Below are 20,712 nucleotides of genomic sequence, written 5' to 3'. Positions count from 1 at the left end.
ATTTTTCCCCCTAAATTTTAATTACACATTTGAAGTCCTGATTATACCTTAGGGGTTTATTTGCTTATGAAAAGTCAAACTATGAATTACAATATTGCAGAATACTTTCATTTCATCAGATTAGTTTCACCATTCATTTCACAGATACGATTTGTAAAATTTTGTAACACCTAGAAAACTACATTACAAAAAGGTATTTAAATATAGATGAGAAAGACAGATGTTTGTCTTCGTTTTTTGATGTTGATGTTAAATAAAAGATGGAATGTTTTTGTTTAAAACCAATCCCTCATCCCTCCCTCTACCCTCAACCACAATAAGTAAATGGAAATGTGAACAAAGGCTTTCTTTAAATCTGTTATTCAGTTCAAGTGTGTGTTAGGAAAAAAGGTCTATTTTGTGTATAAAATCTAGCAACAAAAAAGGCAATTGTAAATAGAAAAATAAAACATGTAGAGGAGACAAATATTCTGCGCACACAACTTTAAAATCCCAATAGGGAAAACATGTTAAAAAGAGAGAAACTACACACTCATTAACTTAAACATAAATTCCCAAAGAGCAATATTCCAACGTGTTCATTTGCCACAATAGATCTACCCGTTGAAATAAGTCCACTAGTCTTGACCAGCAAGTAGGATCTTAATTTTACCATCTAACAGTTCAATTGAAATGGAAGAGAGATTTTCACACAAATATCTTAGTAACATAGACTTTCCTGGATTGGAAAAGAGCATCTATTCCACAGTCAGTCAGTTCACAGGTAAGGAGATTCATGTAAGTGTCATCCCCTCACACAGTAGCAGGGTCTTACATGGAAAAGGGCTCTGTTCATTTTTTATTTAAGTCACAGGAAATGGTTATAGAATTGGTGAAAGAAAACAGCTTTCTTTTTTGGAAATTAGTTTGAAAATTTGAAGTTATGAATAGAAACTAATAACAGAAAAATAGCTGGCTGGGTCTCCCCACTTCTTTACAGTGATATGGTAGAAACACAGGAAAAATGCATTAACATCTTTTAGGAAATCTGGTCCCTTCACTTGCTGTGGGGCTCAGTTCAGAATAGGAAAAGAAAAACAGCATTTTTGGCTGCAGCTCTAGTAAACAATGAATGATGAAAAATATTGCAGAAATGTCTTCAACACAGACCTTATCACATTGATATTGTCTACATTCCTCCGCAAACCTTGGCAAATGAATAACTGAGCCCTATTTTGGTGGAATGAGAGAAGGAAGCACTAGTTCCAGCATCGAAACAAGATTATGAAAACAACCAACCAACACAAAACAGTATTTCTTTTCCTGAATAATAAAGACGTCATGTTTGCATATAGAACAGCTTTTGCATTATTGCTCTATGTATAAGAATATATTAAGGAACTCATAATAGACTGCACATTACAAACTTAAGGTTCTTTGGTGAAGAATGAAAGAAAACAGTATTTGAGCTTTAAAGAAAACGATTTCGTCCATTTTGCCTTTATCTATTGATCCGTTGGATCCTGTCACAGAGCAGGGAGAGGTACTGTGTGAGCTTCACCATGGCAACGATCACCACGCCCCCAGCCATCATACACGTTGGCCAGAAGAGTGAGTGGAACAGCACGTTGGAACTGTAGAGTTTGGTTAGGATGACACTCTTCTGGTTTCCTTCTGGGTCAGAATAGCAGGAAAAGTGTTGGTACTTCCTGAAGTTTTCCATGACAACACTCACCAGGGACATGGATTCTTCAAAATTTTTTCCACACTTAGGTATATAGGAGCACTGTGGAAAATGAGATAAATTGTCACCAGAAGATACTGTGTGTGTGTGTGTGTCCGTGTGTCCGTGTGTCCGTCTGTGTCTGGTACAGGAGGATACTGAGGTCAACTTAGTGATCTGTGAAATAACCATGATGGTTACTCTTTTCATATTCAAACTAGTGCCTCCAGAAACCTTAAGAATGCACACATTAATTAAAACAATGTTTTCAAGGATCCTTCCAAGATGTACTTTGATATTTATTATTATTTTTTTAAATATATTTTATTGATTTTTTACAGAGAGGAAGAGAGAGGGATAGAGAGTTAGAAAAATCGATGAGAGAGAAACATCGATCAGCTGCCTCTTGCACACCCCCTACTGGGGATGTGCCCGCAACCAAGGTACATGCCCTTGACCGGAATCGAACCTGGGACCCTTGAGTCCGCAGGCTGACGCTCTATCCACTGAGCCAAACCGGTTTCGGCCCAAGATGTACTTTGATAGCTTACCCATATAAGTTTAAATATTGATTAAACTGGATGACATCAATGGATTCTTTTTGCCATAGCTAAGCATAGTGGGTATTAATTATTCCCTATGAACACACTTTTCCATGGGATCAGAATGTCAACCTTTCTGTCTTTTGTCTGCCACAGCTGTCCGTGTAACATCAAAAGCTACCAGTTCTCTTAGGGCAGTGGTCGGCAAACTCTTTAGTCAACAGAGCCAAATATCAACAGTACAATGATTGAAATTTCTTTTGAGAGCCGAAAACCAACTTCTGCGCATGGGCCATGAAGTTTCAATCGCACTGTACGTGCGCGCCTGCACGTGGTATTTTGTGGAAGAGCCACACTCAAGGGACCAAAGAGCTGCATGTGGCTCGCGAGCTGCAGTTTGCCGACCACTGTCTTAGGGAAAGTAGTTTCTCTTATCTTTTTGGCTAAATTAAGCCAAGCCAACTTGTTCACCTTACTACTATAGTTAAAAAACAAACACCCAACAGTTATACCCCTGGTGAATTGCTGACAAAGAATATCAGAAAGTGTAGGAATATTGAATAAAGAGCTCTGATGAATGTTTTATGCCCAGTTAGCATTATAAAGTAATTTTCCCCATAAACCTAGAAAAATTAAAACAGTACCAAATCAGTTTACTCTTCAACCAGCACCCACCTGAGAACTTGCAGTATCTTTCCTTTGAACTGTCCCCTTCTCTCTTTCTTACTATATCTCTTGTACTATATGTCTCTCCTTTCTTCCTTTCTATACACTTAGATGTTTGATTTGATTCTTTCTTTGCTTCTCTTTTCCTTCCCTGCCTGCCACTCCCCTTACCTTGCTTTAATTTTCCTCTCCATTCCCTCTTCTTGTCCTCCTTTCTCTTTTTCCTCTCTCGTCTCTGAATACAGATGGCGTAATAATCTTTGTAGTTTTTTTAAATTATAATTTATTGGATGTATTTTTGAACACATTTTCCTAATTATAAAGCAGTCTCTGAGGAGATGAAATCTCTGTGATCCTCTTTCCTGGGTTGGTAAATGGGCAGTGACAAAACTCATAACAACGAATCTAACTTTTTAAAAAGCTAAGAAAAAAGTGATTTAAGTCATTTTTCTGGGAGATGTGTGAATCCTTGGTTAACTCTTTACCCTCCCCATGGTAAGATATATCCCAATAAGAAAAAGAAATCCCTGTCTCTTGTTATACTCATTATCAAATTATTAATTTAATTGATTTATCTGAATTAAATTGGTTTCTGACAAGATCACAGCTAATCCAGTGTTTTAGCAAACCATGCCCTCTCTTCAAAATTGTTATTTTTCTGTTGAAAAACTGTCATAATACTGATTTTATGAAAACGACAACAACAAAAAAAACACCTCACCCATTTTACTGTTCTTTACCAATTTATTAATTGTTATAAATAATCACATCTATGACTTTTGCAATGTGACCGACACTCCTGGGGTTGTGCAGTGCACAACTCACGTGACTCTGAGACACACGGATGAGGTGGGCTGCTGGAGAACACTGAGGTACGCCCAGGGGAGCTTCAGGTAGGATCCTGGAACTGCACCATTTAGACTTGTAGATTTCACAGGAAACAACTATAAAATAAATGGAGTGCCTTTTGCTAGTGGAGTATGTTTGACTCACTCTTTCCTCTGATGTTATTAGTGGCTACAGTGGTATCTTGCTTTGTTAGCCAAGCTGTGCTATAATCATTGGATTATTTGACAGCAGGAAAATTCTTCGATTAGTTAAGAATGGAGGATGAACATGCTGGCTTTTATCGTAAACCAGGCTTAAAGTAATGTTTTCATAACAAGAGCTGGTTGGCAGCTTCAAGTCTAATCGGCTAAGAATAAATGTGAGTATACTCATAAATGTGAGCACAGCAGAAGCTGGTACTAGCACAACATTAAAGGTCTGAAAGTATCTCCAGGAAAGCACAGTTTCTCAGTGAGTTGTAATTTAGTACGAAAATTTGCCTATAACTACCATGAAGCAAATTTTCTACCAGCAGGATGCATTCTGGATCAAAAAGATTTAAGGTAATAAACAGATACATTTTTTTTCCTTCTTCAATGCAGCCATCATGCCTTTAAAAATTTTAAAAATGTTTCTGGAAGCAAAATATTAAAAAGAAAAATCACAGACAAGCCATTTGTGGTTGAATTCAAAGAGAGTGGATTTCGATTCTGAATGCATCCGGCTTCTGTATATTTTTGTGCCAAGACTGTTTATAGTAGTAGATTCAGTGGCTAAGATTACTAAGTTATTGAAAGGATCTCAATAAAAATGGCATTCCATTAAAAATGGAGGTTTTTCTTTTCTTATGCTCTCATGAATTGATGAGGCTTTAAAATATTTTTCAAGAAGCGTTTGTCAGCCAAATGACAATAATTCTGGCACTAGATAGGATTCTTCCAAATAAAATGGGATATAAATTACTTTTGAGACCATCTATAGCAAGGTCATAATTTAGAGGCTGCTTATTATAGTTTCAAGCCATCAGGGTCTCAAATGTACACATTTGGAGTGGCCAGACGAGGCATATTCCATACCTGATTGGACTTGGGTCCTGGGGCCAGTGGTACATACAAGTGCAGCTCCACATTGCTGGTGGAACAATGATTCCTTTGCCCGGGTGTTTTTAACTTTTCTAACCTTGCCACCTGCCACCTTTTAACACACATAAATCAGCTCCCACTAAGTCTGTTACTGATCCCTGAAAACTCTACCCCAGTCATTCCTTTACTTTTCTTATTGCTCAGATCTCTGTTGTGAAAATGAACACACCATGTGGTCTGACGAGCCCCTCCCTGACTTGTGTTCAAGAGATCTGGGTACTGTGTTTTTATAAGTGAGCTACTTGGCTCCTCAGAATCAACTTCTTTATAGAGCCTTCCTGGCAGGGTTTGTGTGAAGATTAAATGCTGAAGATTAAAAGCCTCATTGAATTTTCCCTAATGTATTTTCTTATTGGAATATCACAGTCTCCATGTGACCTCTCAAGTCTTTAACCAAGTGCACATATTAAACGATGAAAACTTGAAGGAGGGCAAAACTCCTAGTTATATGGTTTTACAGGAGCAGTCCTGTTGGATGGCTTTTGTCTCATATTCCTTGTTTTTGTGTCTGAGGAGATTTGACATTATGCTGAGTCATATATAGTATTCGAATTCTAGATTTCTGTTTCTGTGGCTCAAACTATAGCCATGTGTATGTTTCTGAGGCTGATATGAAATTGTGGTGAAGATTTAGTGATCTTATGATTCATCATATGTTTCAAGGATAATTTGATGTGCTTGGTTAGATTACATAGAATGCATTTTTTTAACAAATGGAAACTGTACGGAGTGATCTATACTTAGCTGGAAAAATGTAAGTAGACTAAAAAGATAAAAATTTTGGCATTTTTATTGTATTATATATATTTATTGATTTCGGGAAGAAAGGGAGATGGAGAGATAGAAACATAAATGACGAGAGAAAATCAATGGCACAACTCCTGCTGGGGAGAGAGCCCGAAACCCTGACATGTGTCCTTGACCAGAATCAAACCTGGGACCCTTCAGTAAGCAGGTCAATGTTCTATCCACTGAGTCAAACTGGCTAGGGCAAAATCCTGCCATTTTAGATCCTTTTATATTTTTAGTGGGAGGTGTGGGATAAGAAAGATTAATTTTCAGACTCTGTGTGATATATAATACCAAGCAACATATGAATAATAATTTTATATACACAAGACACATAAGTACTAATCCAAATCTATATATATAAAAGCCAAGCGACCCCTCTCCCCCACCCCCTGGCTGTCCCCATCCCCAATGGGGGGGTGATCAGGGGCGGGGCCAGCTGGCCAACCACCCATGGCCCCTCCCCCCTGTCACCTGGCTGATCAATCCCCATCAGGGCCGGCTGCTGGACCCCACCCATGCATGAATTCGTGAACCTGGCCTCTAGTATGTATATATATATATATATATATATATTTTTTTTTTTTTACCATGGCTATAGGTTATTCTTTTGTGCTTTAACATATAAATATATAGACCTAGCAAATCTCTGAGGCAGCCATTCGGCAGAAGATTTAGTCCCACATCTCTCTTCATCCTGAATTTTGTTAATAAACCTTTCTGCTTTCCCAATCCCTTAAATTCTCTTTAGTATTGAAAACCACAGAGATGGCCCCACAACATGACCTTTCCTCTCCCAGATGAGGACACCTGGCTCCTGTCACCTACCCCTGACTGTCCTTTCCCGACATGGCAACAAAGGTCCAGCAAGTGCATCTTCTCCCCAGTTCTTCGGAAAGTCACTGAACATTTTTTTCTTGGGCTCATTTCTAGAATCTTTTACACCAGTAGAGTTATTTTTAGTTTCATGATAGAAGTTTTGAGAAACTACCTCTTGAGCTTTGCTTATACATTCTTTGTAGGCCTGTGTGAAGCCCAAAGTGACAGGCCTTCACCTGAAAGTAAAGGACGTGGGGAGGAGTGGGGGCCAGGCGGAGGGGGTGTTTGGCTGAATAACCTCACCTGTCAGCCTCCTTTTCCATCTGATGGTAGGAAGGGAACTATCAATTCTTAGGATCATCTCAGGGGAAGGGCTTGTTCTTTTTTTTTTTTTTTTTTTTTTTTGACAGTTGCAATTTTATTTATTTATTTATTTATTTAATGAATCTTTATTGTTCAGATTACAATTGTTTCTCCTTTTTCCCCACATATCTCCCCACCACCCAGTTCCTACCCCCCCTCTTCCCTTACCTCCCCCCGCGTTGTCCTTCTCCATAGGTGTATGATTTTTGTCTAGTCTCTTCCCATACTCCCCACACAGACACCCCTTTCCCCCTGAGAATTATCAATCCACTCCCATTCTGTGCCTCTGATTCTATTAAGTTCACCAGTTTATTCTGTTCCTCAGATTTTTAATTCACTTGACTTTTAGATTCACTTGTTGATAGATATGTATTTGTTGTTCATAATTTTTATCTTTCTTTTTCCTCTTTTTAAAGAATACCTTTCAGCATTTCATATAATGCTGGTTTGGTGGTGATGAACTCCTTTAGCTTTTTCTTATCTGTGAAGCTCTTTATCTGCCCTTCAATTCTGAATGATAGCTTTGCTGGGTAGAGTAGTCTTGGTTGTAGGTTCCTGCTATTCATCACTTTGAATATTTCTTGCCACTCCCGTCTGGCCTGCATGGTTTCTGTTGAGAAATTAGCTGATAATCGTATGGGAGCTCCCTTGTAGGTAACTAACTGTTTTTCTCTTGCTGCTCGTAAGATTCTCTCTTTGTCTTTTGCTCTTGGCATTTTAATTATGATGTGTCTTGGTGTGGTCCTCTTTGGATCCCTTTTGTTTGGGGTTCTGTGCGCTTCCTGGACTCGTAAGTCTATTTCTTTCATCAGGTGGGGGAAGTTTTCGTTCATTATTTCTTCAAATAGGTTTTCAGCATCTTGCTCTCTCTCTTCTTCTGGTACCCCCATAATTCTGATGTTGGTTCGCTTGAAGTTGTCCCAGAGACTTCTTACACTATCTTCAACTTTCTGAATTCTCTTCTCTTCATGCTTCTCTGGAGGAGTGTCCTTGGCCTCTTTGTATTCCAAATCTCTGAGTTGATTCTTGCAATCCTCTAGTCTGCTTTTGGGTCTCTGTATAATATTTTTTATCTCAGTCAGTGTATGTTTAATTTCTAGTTGGTCCTTTTTCATATCCTCAAGGGTCTCATTGAATTTATCGGCCTTTTCCATGAAATTTTTGAAAAACCTTATAACCGTGGTTTTGAACTCTATGTCCAGTCGCTTATTCTCCTCCATTTCTTTGGTTTGTGATCTGTTTCCTTGCCTTCTCATATTCTCTGCTTCCCTGAGTTGGTAGGGTAGTTTTGTCTACTAGGTGTCCTATTGGTTCAACGGGTCAGCCTCCCAGTTACTTGAGGTGGACCCTCTTGGTGTACCCTTGTGTACTGTGTGTTCCCCAGCAGGAGCTACAGCAAGGGCTAGTTTTCTCCTCCTTTGCTTGGGCGGTTTTGGAGCAGTCTGGAGCTGTAGTTGGTTAAGCTGCCACAGAACAGGCCATTTATATGCAAAAGCCGCTGTGTGGAGCCTGGGCGGGTTTGTAGAATGTGCGGGGCGGGGCCTCAGGGCGGGGCGGGGTCTCAGGGCGTCACTAGGCTGGGGCGTGGCCAACGGCAATGGCTGCCGTCAGCGGTCTCTGCCTTTCCCGTTTCCAAGTCCCTGCGCCCCGCGCTCCAGCGCAGTAAACAATGATTGCTGGGCGCACCTCTGCAAAAAAGTCACTCTCACTTTCCGACCCGATGGCCGAGAGTCCAGCTTCTCCCCGTAGGTGTCTGGGTCCCCCGAGTGTCCCCAGAAACTGGATTTCAGAGTGATCGGGAGCTTGTCTCCCTGCGGGTTGAAGAAAAGCCGCGCACCCAGCCGCCCGCCGCCGGCCCGATTCGCGTGCCTCCGTACCTCAGCTTTTCAGCGATTGTGCTCCTTTCTCTTCTCAGCTGTAAATCTTCCACTCAGCCAGCTTTCCCGTGGTTCTGGGTGGTAGACGTTTTTGTCTTTTAGTTGTGTTTTTGAAATTGTTGTGTGAGGCAGCAGATTAGTTGTTTAACTATGCCGCCATCTTGGTTCCTCCCAGTTCGGGCTTGTTCTTTTATAAAAAGAAGGGTGTGTTATTTCAGAAGGGTTAGATGTTAATAAAATCCAATCACTATTGTCTCCAATGTGCCAGGGGGTGTGCTAGGCATAGGTATCAAAAACATAAACATGCCCTGGCTGGTGGCTCAGTTGGTTGGGCATTGTCCTGCACACCAGAGAGATTGCAGATTTGATTCCAGGTCAGGACACATACCTAGGTTTTGTGTTGGATCCCTGGTCTGGGCACTTATGACAGGCAACTGATTGATGTTTCTCTCTCACATCAATGTCTCTCTCTCTCTCTTCCTTCCTCTCTCTCTAAATGAATAAAAACATATCCTCAGGTGAGGATTATAAAAGACATAAATAATATAAGGTAGATCAATTAAAAGGAAACCGGAAAAGTACACAAACAAGGAAAGGTGGCGGATGAAATAAATGTCACCAGGAATGAGGTTAAAAAGGCTTTCAGTAAAGAGTTTACCCTTTCACAGAGGCGGGCCACAAATTTGCTCTGAGAACTCTTTAGTAGCCAGGACATTCTAGTCCACCATATCTATGAGATAAAAATGAAAACAAGCCCTGAATGGTTTGGCTCGGTGGATGGAGCGTCGGCCTGTGGACTCAAGGGTCCCAGGTTCGATTCTGGTCCGGGGCATGTGCCTTGGTTGCAGGCACATCCCTAGTGGGGAGTGTGCAGGAGGCAACTGATTGATGTTTCCCTTCAGTGTTTCTAGCTCTCTCTCCCTCTCCTTTCCTCTCTGTAGAGAGTCAATAAAATATATATATAAAAAAAACAGTAAAAAAAAAAAAGAAAACAAAAATAAAAACATTGCTCATGTGAAACATAAATATTCTTGGTTCTTGCCCTGGCCCGTGTGGTTCAGTTGGTTGGAGCGTTGTCACATGCTCCTGAAGGTTGTGGGTTTGATTCCCAGTCAGGACACATCCCTAGGTTGTGGGTGTGATTTCCTGGTCAGGGTGTGTATAGGAGGCAGCCAATCTATTTTCTCTCTCACATTGATATTCCTCTCTCCCTCTCTCTCTCTTCTAAAATCAATTTAAGAAAATATTTTCTTGGTTCCAAAGTCAGATGGAACTTTTTCTAGTGTCCTCAAACAACAAATATTGTGCACATGTTTATTAAGCATGTACGATGTGTCAGGATTTGTGTTCTGTGCCAGAGGAAAAAAATCATCCCTACATTCAAAGAACGTAGACAGAGGTCACCAGCTGGCGGCCTTGGGCTGCTCTGGCTTCCCAGCACATTTCGGTCTTTTAAGTTTTTTGAATATTAGTGATGGACAGAGGAGCTGAGAGGGTAAATTGGGACCCTATGTTCTTTTTCTTTTAAGACTTCCTACTCTGTAAGAAAGTGAATCCTGCAAAATTTAGTTTACACTTGTTAGTTTGTACTTCTAGTGTCTGCTTGATTTTTGACAAGCAGGACTGCGTGAAATGTTTGGTAGATGGGAGGAAGGTAGGATTCACACTCTGCTATGTACCTGTTTCTTTCAGTATCGAGACAGGTTCCTCCCGAGAGAGGTTTTTCCTTTTTGTGCTTTCAAATTTATGACAGCATTTCTGCTTGGAGAAGATACTTAAGAGACCCAGGAAATCCACTGACGAAACAGAAGCTGTGTAGAGCCTTGGGATTAGTCAATTCCCAGAGCATTAACCCATGGAGCTCCCAGACCCATGACGTCTCCAATTAGGCTGAGAGTAAGTCAGACAGGTAAACTGACCTTGCCCTTCACCAGGTTCCCCTTTCTTGGAAATTGGAAAGGAGTAGGTTCTTTCTCCATGCTTCTCTTCTTGATGCTCAGTATGAGCCTCCTTCAGGCACATTCCTCCTTTCATTTATGCATAAAGGTACACTTAGCTGTTCCAGAATTCAGTTTTGGTGAGCAGTGACTGAACTCCATTAATAACCAAAGCATTTCTGAATCTTTGGTCCATTGCAGTTTCAGCAAATGTCTAATAAATATCCCTAAAATTAAGGTGCTAGCTTTGAGGATGTCATATGTCAAATTTCCAGCAGGCTTTCTCCCCTCCCCCCTATCAGGTTGCACTTACATCTGTTTAATATCCACCCTCTGTAAACTGGTACTAAATATACACCCCTGACCTTCCCTATGGATCACAGATAATTCTATCCTTTGCTCATGTACCTCTAAGATATGATGGAATGGCATGAAGTTTCAGCTGTTCACTAAAATATGCCATTCAGAAAGATAAATATTTCAAGGAATTTGGATTTTTCAGAACTCTTATCTTTCCTTTCTCAAGAGAATGCTCTAATATTTTCTCTTTAAGAGATAGTATGATGAGGTAAAGAGACTTAGATTTTTAATTCAGACCTAGTTAGTGAATGTGTGACTTTGGGAAAATTATTTCATTTTCCGAGCTCAGCTTCATTATTGTGAAGTGGAGGTATTAGTGGTGCTTAATACATGGGATTTCTGCTGAAATTAAATAAGCGAGCTTCATGTAAAATATTGAGTACTATACTGCACCTGGCACTTTTTGAGCTCCTGATAACATCTTTAGAAGTAGGGATTTAGTCAGGATTAAATGAGATAATTTTTATAAAGTTCTTAGCATGGTGCTGGGCTCAGATTCATAGTGGAAACTTAATAAATGTTGGGTCCCTGTTTTTTCACATTTAGATTCTCAACTCCACTTAATTTTCTTCCCTTCTCCCCTTACCTTACTAATGCTGTACAGAGGAACTCAATGGGTACAAGGTTTGCTTAGGATTCCAGAATCTCACAGAATCCAAGCTCAAAGTGAAATAAAATCAAGAGCAGTGTTTCAGAACTGTGTGGATACATTTTTAGTTACCATAAATGGAGGGAGGAGGAGGCTAGGGATCTAGTAGTTAGAGGCAAGGGATGCTGCTAAACATCCTGCAACATACAGGACAAGCCCCCCACTCACCTTCACAGAAAACAAAGATTTATTCCACCCCAAATGGCAATAGTGTTGAGGTTGAGAAACCCTGTTCTAGATATGAATATTCTCAGGATTTAGCCCAGAAGGCTTCAGAATGGGTGACAAAGTGAGGGGTGACACTGAGTTTGGAGTGGTAAATAACTGGCTAATTTATGGAACTTATTCTCCACCAAAAACAGCTATCTTCTCCATGATAGATAAAATACCATATATATATGGTATTATGCCACATACCAAAAAAATGGTTATATTTTCTTGTTTTGTACCAAAATTCACTGTAAATTTACTCTCAAACCAGATGGGTATGTTTTAAGAATCCCTGGTGGGTAGAAATGTTTAAACTCCCAAAGCACTGAGAAATTCAACAACCGTAGTGAATTAACACTTAGCCACCGTTTAAGATTCCAGTGGCACCTTGTGACCAGGGGAGCCAGGGCCTTGAGCCCACTTGTAGCTCCCAGAGACTGTTAAGCAGGTAATTGCTCCACAAGAGGAGCCAGCGTATCAGCTTAAGCAGCTTTAGCTGTAATGTTGACGAGAGGCTGGGCACTGTGTTTGCAGGCTAAGGAAAAGGGATATATGAGAGAGTGTAAAAATTTAAAAATAAAATCCTTTGGATATTTTCTACAAAGATACCGACAGCTTGCTTGCTTGATGTCCGATGCCTCCTGTTGTCTCAAATCAAACATTGTCAGCAGTGCCTTATGTATCTGGATAAAAATACCATTTTTTTTTGGTAACTAGGGGGAAAGCTATTATTTTTAGTGAGCTTGGGGAAGGGTAATAGGAAGGAAAGATCCACATAAAGAGTATTTTAACCCCCCACTCCCAGAAATATCTTGAATATTTTTCATGCTGGACTAAGATCATGGTCTAATGGCCTGCTGACATGCAGATAACTGTATTTTCAATGCATATATTTCTGATTTTTTAAAATACATTTTTATTTATTTTAGAGAGAAAGGGAGAGGGAGAGTAAGATAGAAACATCAATGATGAGAGAGAATCATTGATTGGCTGCCTCCTGCACGTCTCACACTGGTGATCGAGCCCATAACCCAGGAATTCAACCATGACCTCCAGGTTTATAGGTTGATGCTCAATCACTGAGCCATGCTGGCTGGGCTATAGTTCTGATTAAGGGAAGAGGACAGCTATTCAGAGAGTGAAAAACTACCAGGCCAGGGAGGGGAGTCAGTGTTTGATGCCACCTTTTCCCTGGGAGCATCTGCTGATTCCAGGAGAGGGCTGAGAGCCTGGAGGGTGAATGATATTTCTGACAACCTTGCAGAGTGAGGGCCTATCAAGTGGGGCCCCTGATGACGTCCCCTCATTTACTTTGTGTTGGGACTCTTAAGGGCTGCATCATAGGAGTAATGGTAAACCTGAAGCAAACAGGTCCTCACAGGACTTCAGTTCAGACTTGAATGTCTCAACTTATGAAGTCAGAATGAGATGGTCATTAATGGCTAATATCCTCAGGGCCTGGCAGAGGAAAATGGAAATAAGTTTTGGAAAATATGACATCATTCTAGGATTAAATTATTATTATAATAATTTAAAATATGATGTCTGAAACCTAATAAATATTAACCAGACATTATACAACATGGAAAAAAAATATCCCAAGAGAAAAGAATAGGCACATAGGGGCTTCAGATATTGAAATCATCAAAATAAACTTTAAAATAACTACAATTTACTTTTTTATGTCAAAGGATTTAAAATACAAGAATTAGAATATTACAGAAAAGTAAAAATTATAAAATAAGACCCAAATGGGTGTTTTATGCATGAAAATTACTGTAAGAGAAATTAAGAACTCAAAGGATGGATTTAACAGTAGATTAATCAGAGCTGAGGAAAGAAGTACAAATTAGAAGATAGGTCAATATCCAGAATGAAGCTCAGAGAGACAAAAAGAGGGAAAATAAATAAAGAGAATAAAACACACAGAGGATACATTGAGAAAACCTAACATATGGTCAATTTGGATTTTAAGCAGAAGAAATGGGAGAGAATGAGAGCAGAGATAGTATTTGATGTGATAATGACGAAAAACTATCTAAAATTGACAAAGAACCTCAAGGAACAGGGAGAGAAACCCTGAGAACACTAAGTAAGCTAAATAAAAATAAATGTGCACTTCGGCAAATAATAGTTAAATTTCAGAAACCAAAGAAAATAATCTTTAAAATAGATGAAGATTACCTTCAAAGAAGCAGTAACTAGCTTAAAGCTGATTTCTAAATAGTAAAAATGCTCACCAAAAGAGAATGGCATGTTTTCAACATGCAGAAACAAAATAACGACAAACTTAGAATTTTATCCTCAGTGAATGAAATTTTTTATTGTTCTTGATTAGTCAGGATTGCAAGTTGTAATTTGTAGGCTAAACACTAAATTAATAACAATAGAACAGATAACTTTCAAGAAAATAGAAGGGGAAATGGGATTATAAAAATAATCGGGTAAGGAAAGGGTGATCTTTTCAATAATGGATTTGGGCATATGGATGCTCATTAAAAAAAAAAAAAGAAAAAGAAAAGAAAGAAAGAAACCCAGAAACTTGACTTCTACATAAGTATCAATTTCAGGCTAATCGTACTCTAAGTGTGAAAAGAGAAACCATATGCTTCTAGAAGATAACTTAGGAGAATGACTTCATGACCTCAGGGTAGGTAGACACTTTAAATAGGATGCTCACATGCACAAAAATAACACACCGAAAAATATAACATTTGGCTGTATTAAAATGATAAACTTCCTTCTTTCAAAGACATCATTAAGAGAGTGAGAAGGCCACATAATGGGAGAAGATATTTGCAAGACATATTAACCAATGGAGGTAATATCTAGATTTAAAGAATTTCTAGAATGAATGTGAAGAAGAAACACTCCAATAGAAAAATGGACCAGGGGTTTGAACAGATATTGTACAAAAGAGGATATCCAAATGGCCAGTAAGTAAATGAAAAGACACTTGAGTCCTGAGAACCAAAGGAAATATTGCCATATTAGCTAAAATTAAAATGACAAATGATACCAAGTGTTGGTGAGGAATTGGAGCAATAAACACTCTCATACCCATAGGGTTGGTGAGAGGCACTTCGGAAAACCATTTGGCATTATCTCCTAAACTAAGATAAGTATACTCTATGATCTGGATATTCCATTCCCAGGTTTACACCTGACAGAAATGTGTGTGCTTGTGCACCAAGAGACATATATGAGAATATGCCTGGCTGAATTATTAGTATTGGTCCCAAACTGTAGAAAACTCAAAATTTCCATCAACAGTAGAATGAGTAAATAAATTGGCATGTTCATACCATGGGCTATAATACTTTAGTAAAAGTGAATGAACTACCACCAAATGGAATGACTCTAACAAACATAGTGTTATGTGAAGGAGGCCAGGTACAAAGAGAAATATTCTGTATGATTCAATTTACATTATGTTTAGAAACCAGGCAAAACTAAAGTACAGTGTGTAGGGATATATACTTAGGTGATAAAACTACAAAAAAAAAAAAAAAAAAAAAGAAAGTAATTGCCATAATATCAGGACAGCAGTTATCTTTGGCAGGGGGCAGAGTCGATAGTTATTGGGAGGAGGCATGAGGGTGTTTTTGTGGTGCAGGAATGTTTTGTTTCTTTACCCTTGTGGTAGTTACATGGGGATCTCTGTGATAAATGCTTGAGCTGTATACTTTCACTTCTTGCATGTTTCTACATGTGTGCTGTAATTCACAGTAAAAAACAAGGTAATGGGGCAAACAACAAACAAATGACCTACTACCATGCTGACAGCAGACAAGATACTGGTCCTAAATTTTTAACTGAGACTTTCTATGGTAGGTCCAATTCCTGTTTATAGCCGTGTTTATGCATTCACAGGGCTGTAGTGATAAAATGTCAAAACGAGGAAATGGAACGACGTCCCACTTTTTTCATGCTTATTTAACTTTGGCCAATTTCCAATTCCACGAAGATGTGAGAGTTTTATAGGCCTTCGTTGTTAAGGGTCAGCTTTGATTTAGAAATCTGACTTGAGGGAAGATGTTGAAAAACACACGCTATGTGGGAGAGCTGGGCTTTAAAGATTTGCAGAACACGGCGAGGACTGGTATTGTTTGTGGCTACCACAAACAAAGGAAATCAGAGCAGAGATCTTCAAAAGACATTCCCTGAAATATTCATTATTTTGAGTCCTCAGAGATATTTGCAAGAATTCTTTTAAGTTATTGCAATAAAAACAAAACGTAAGTTTCCTTACTTTGTGCCAATCTATCACAAAATAAAGCCTATGTTAGAGTATCAAGCTTCAAAGCTCCAATACATACAATCTATGTCATTTAAGAGCTGGTAATGGTAATGAAAAGCTTTGACAAGAAGGACAAGAGTTCCTGAGGGCAGTGTCTGGGTCATGAGGGCCATTTATTCTATTGGAGCGGCTTCGGGTTGTTTTGGCATGGGAGAGCACTCTGGCCTCTGAATTACTACCATGCACCCCAAACTAAATATGTTTAACTTCAAACTGATAATGGCAGGTTGGTTCTGCTGGCACTTTACTGGTCAACCCAGACCTTAGAACTACAAATTTTATGTGCAGCTTTAATACAGTATGCATGTGTGGAGCACCCACCCTGTGAACGTGAGCAGGGCTGGAAAATGCAGCCCCTATGGACATAACATACATGGAGAAAGACACACAGGTGCACACATTGTGACCGTGGATCGAAGGTCTGCCCTGTGCCAGGCACCGTGCTCCGCTCAGCACCTTACACCCTCTGCTCTAACCCTCACAATGACCTTGAAAGATGACCATTGTCTTTACCTTCTCAGAGATAAGGAAGCTGAGGCTCAGAGAAGTTAAGTTACATCCCCAAGACCACAGGACTCAGTGACAATGACTGTGGAAAAGCCAAATACAGCTTTACCTCATGGCTCCCAGGTATATGACAAATAGCTGGTTTTCTGGTACAACTCTAAGCTGTATGTTTGCTTTGAGAGACTCAGTCCAGTTGTGTATAAATAAGGATAGGAAGTTTTCTCTTCGAAAAAGAAGGAAAGGGTAAATCTGCACTGCCACAGCATGGGGGAATGATTTGTCCACAACGTGCACAGAAAATAAATGTTTCCCAGGCCAGAGTCAAATAGTGAGTTCTGTTTACAGATGAGGCAGGGCCTGCTCCCTGGTGGTGCTTTCCTTTGAAATGCTGGCACAGGGGTCTTCAGAGAGGGGAGCTGGGTGTGGGAGCCCTGCAGGGGTGACCTACCTTCTGATTGATTTTCATCGTCTCTTCGGTGTGGTAGAGAAGGAGCTTTTCGCCTGAAGAAGTCAGGTTGACGTACACCTGGAGGCAGGGGTACTGAGAGAGCTTCAAGCAGTCCGGGCCACAGCTGAAGGAGCAATTAAATGTTTCCGTGATGGACGCATTCAGCAAGGTGCATTGAGATTCCTCGGTCCACACGCTACAGGGAGACGGGGAGAGTAAACACAGGTCCAAAGCGCTCACAGCAAGGAATGCATAATTAGAGGGGATCATTTGTCCTTAGCCTGAAGAAACGTTTTCAAATCTATAATACAACCTAGTTATTAAAGTTTATGCTTTTGAGTAGAGCAGCTTCGGGCAAACCATAATATAAACATAGATAAATTTACCTGGCACCTGAGAACTCTTTCAATGACTTGCATTGGTTATAGTATAATATTTTCCAATGCTTCTTTCCTATCTCAAATTCACTGGTAAGCATAAAACATCTTATGACATCAAACCTGCACTCACCTGTATTACCTTGCAAGCAGCTTCCTGCCATGCCCAGTCCTCACCTCTGCAAAGCCTGCCCAGTTTGTAGCAGAGACGGTATAAGGGGAGAAGAGGAGGGAAGATGACAAAGGGGTGGAGGCTTTGAGGTCCAATTTGACAGATGGAGGGACAGGGATACATTTCTTTAAGGCCTTTCTAATAAGAGCAATCATTGTACCAAGAGCAATCATTTGTGTATCTCTTTTCACCCTAACTGGTGTTTTATATGCATTATCCTCTCTTATCCTCCCAACAACTCTATAAGTTGGGTATTAATTCCCTTTGAAGGTGAGTGAACTGAGGGTCAGAGAAAACAAGTAGCATGTGAAGACATGCAGCTAGTGAGTGATAGAGAGTGTGATTCCACTCAATCCTGATTTCTCCAAGGCCCAGACTGGGTCCGTGGAGTTGTGTGCTGTGGAAAAGAGGACAAATGTCCTCTTGGGACCTCTCAGTTAGAAAAATTAAAGAAACAAACAAACCCAACAACTTCCAGCTGCTCATTGGCCAGCTTTTCATTCTAAAGTATTTAAAAGTATCTGATCAAGGGTCACATTTGTGACTAGGAAGAAACACACCAGCAATCAAGTGTTTGTTTCTGGGGATAAGCCAATAACCATCGTGAACAGAAGACAGCCGTTTTCTTTGCAGATGGATACCCCTTCCTTTTGCAGAACATGTGTTGACAGGGCCCCCCCATGCCATGTCCAATTTTATGCCAGAGGCAGCATAGTAGCCCTGACCCCCTCTGCTGTGGCAAATTGTATTTTCCTAGGACCTGGGTGGTCAGAGTTTGCTTATCCAGGGAGGAAAGAGTCTTTGATGACTCTAAGCAGATGTGAGGATCCGAAAGTGGTTTTGGAACCAGTGAACACTGGGACCCTGAGGCAGCAATCAGCACTTTCATTGAGAAGGAGACAGCTGAAGGCATCTGAGAAATAGAGCAGAGCAGCCACAAATGGGAAAGAAGATGCCTTAATTTTAGCAAATTACTGTGTTTCAGCTAGAGTTTGCTTCTACGTGAAAGTAGTAATTTAGGTGGAGAACTGAATGCCACAAAATCATTTGATTTTCTTTTGGATTGAAACCTCAGTTTTTCATTTGAAAGACTCTCATCTCTTTAAGCTGAACCACTGTGAGATTTTCCCTATTTGTTCGAGCAATGCTGGGCTTTCCTGTGCTCAAAGTGTCCAAATTATGGGCAGAGTTAGCTAGAGATGCTGTGGCTTACTCAGGGGAGAATACACATGATGTCTCAGTATTTAACTGCCTCCCTACCTACTCAGTAATCCATGGGCAAATGTTAAAATAAAAAGGGTTCAAAATCTGTAATTTTTTTCAAGTTGGTGCATAGCAGTGTTTCTCAGCCTTGACAGCATATGTATTAGAATTACCTGGATACATTTAAAAGGTACTGATGACTGGTTCCATTCCAGGCCAATATAATATGACCTCTGGAATGATGGTGGGGAATGAGACCGGTATTTCAAAAAGTTTCTCAGGAAGTTTTAATGTACAGTTGAGACCACTGATGTGTGGGGTGATGGAGGAGTGGGGTGGGTAGGGGAGGAATGAGGGTGGAGAATGAACAGAAGTGTGAAGAGGGAAGAACAGGGTCCCTGGAATTAGTGGGATGTGGGTTTGAGTCTTGATTCTGCTATATGCTAGAGCTGCGTGGCATTGGGCAAATTATTTCTATTCTGAGCCTCAGTTTTTCCATTTTTATGGTGCATATATTCATATATACCTTATAAAATTGTTATGAGAATTAAACAAGTAATGTATGGATCCTGGCACATGGTAGGAAGTTTATACACAGAGCTATTTTATCATTATTATTAGACAACTTTATTGAAAAATATTATGTTCAGCTTAAAGTTCTTATTAGGAAAGAAGGGGAGGAAGAGGATCTGAGGTTGATAATCTATCGGGGAGGAGGATGGAGGAGACAAAGACAAGTGACCCAATCAGCTAATGGTGTTACCTCTGCATGTATGAGCGCAGGAGTGTGATTCCCAGCAGAAAGTACATCATGATGGAGCACACCATCATGGTCAGTCCTAGGAGAATGGCCCGGTCCTCTCCTGCTTTCAGTGCTGTGACAGTTTTCCTTTTGTCCAAGAGGTCGTGGTCCCTGATTTTTTGGTAAATATTTCTGAGGTTGAAAATAATAAAGTCTTATATGAGATTTACAGTTACCAGAGAGTAGGTAAGTCACTTCCCAAGCCTTATTAGGGCAGGGCAGCTAAGAGGAGCCCCTCCAAACCTGCCTGAGTGCAATTAGATCCCAGTATGTGCCCATTGCCTCCCAACACACACACACACACACACACACGTGCACACACACACACAGGCGCACACACACACACAAACACACACACCCCAACCCTGAGCAGAAACAAGTAGCCCAAACTTTCCTCTCATGGAACACCTGCATTATTTGACCATTTGCTAATAAAATATAGACAGTTTGATTAAAAAAAGAATCTCAGGAGCATATTCAAAACAACAATAAAATTACGAGTGTTTTAAAAATATAAATTATTATAATGTATCCCAAGAATTTTTCTTTAAAGAAAAAAAAAAAAGAAGTCCTTCTTTACTTGGGTCCATGTCTATCTGCAAATACTTTTTCCTTCTCTCTAAATCTAAAGAAGGGAAACAATCCTCTCAACCCTTAACATATGCTTTGGGTTTGTTCCTTTGTCATTTAACCCCCAGCTGATCATCACTGATATTTTTATACTCTCTGAATACATAATGGAATGTTAGTTCAGAATCTGTCAACTTCACACCTTATTTCCCCTCAGCAGTAAAATACAGAATTTATTTTGGTTAACATTTTCCTTAAGCTTAGGGTTGCGTTGGCTTAAGATTTATAAGCAATGTTGAGATATGGAGTGGTGAATCAACCTTCTTTTATTTGTAAACCCTTGAGTGAGTTCAGAAAAATGTTAGTCAAATGAAGGCAAGATTCTATGACTTTGGATAGTTATTATTATTATTTTTGCCATTTATCATACAGCAGCAATATTGGGTCTG

At 39.9% G+C, this 20,712-nt stretch overlaps 1 protein-coding gene across 1 annotated transcript in view; it reads right to left on the bottom strand.

Annotated features, from left to right (window-relative positions):
* Positions 1 to 1,480: 1,480 nt before the first annotated feature.
* KCNMB2 (potassium calcium-activated channel subfamily M regulatory beta subunit 2) overlaps positions 1,481 to 20,712 on the bottom strand; it is a 34,619-nt gene continuing 15,387 nt past the window's right edge. Inside the window, exons 2-4 of the mRNA XM_008142316.3 lie at positions 19,655 to 19,825; positions 17,140 to 17,335; positions 1,481 to 1,765 (exon numbers count right to left, since the gene is read on the bottom strand). Of these exons, the coding sequence (XP_008140538.1) occupies positions 1,481 to 1,765; positions 17,140 to 17,335; positions 19,655 to 19,825 (652 nt within the window). The remainder of the gene's footprint in view (positions 1,766 to 17,139; positions 17,336 to 19,654; positions 19,826 to 20,712) is intronic.

Source organism: Eptesicus fuscus, chromosome 3 (genome assembly GCF_027574615.1).
Source record: "Eptesicus fuscus isolate TK198812 chromosome 3, DD_ASM_mEF_20220401, whole genome shotgun sequence".
NCBI lineage: Eukaryota > Metazoa > Chordata > Mammalia > Chiroptera > Vespertilionidae > Eptesicus > Eptesicus fuscus.
The sequence above is the reverse complement of the archived record's forward strand: the minus strand, read 5'-3'. Positions and strand labels throughout refer to the sequence as shown.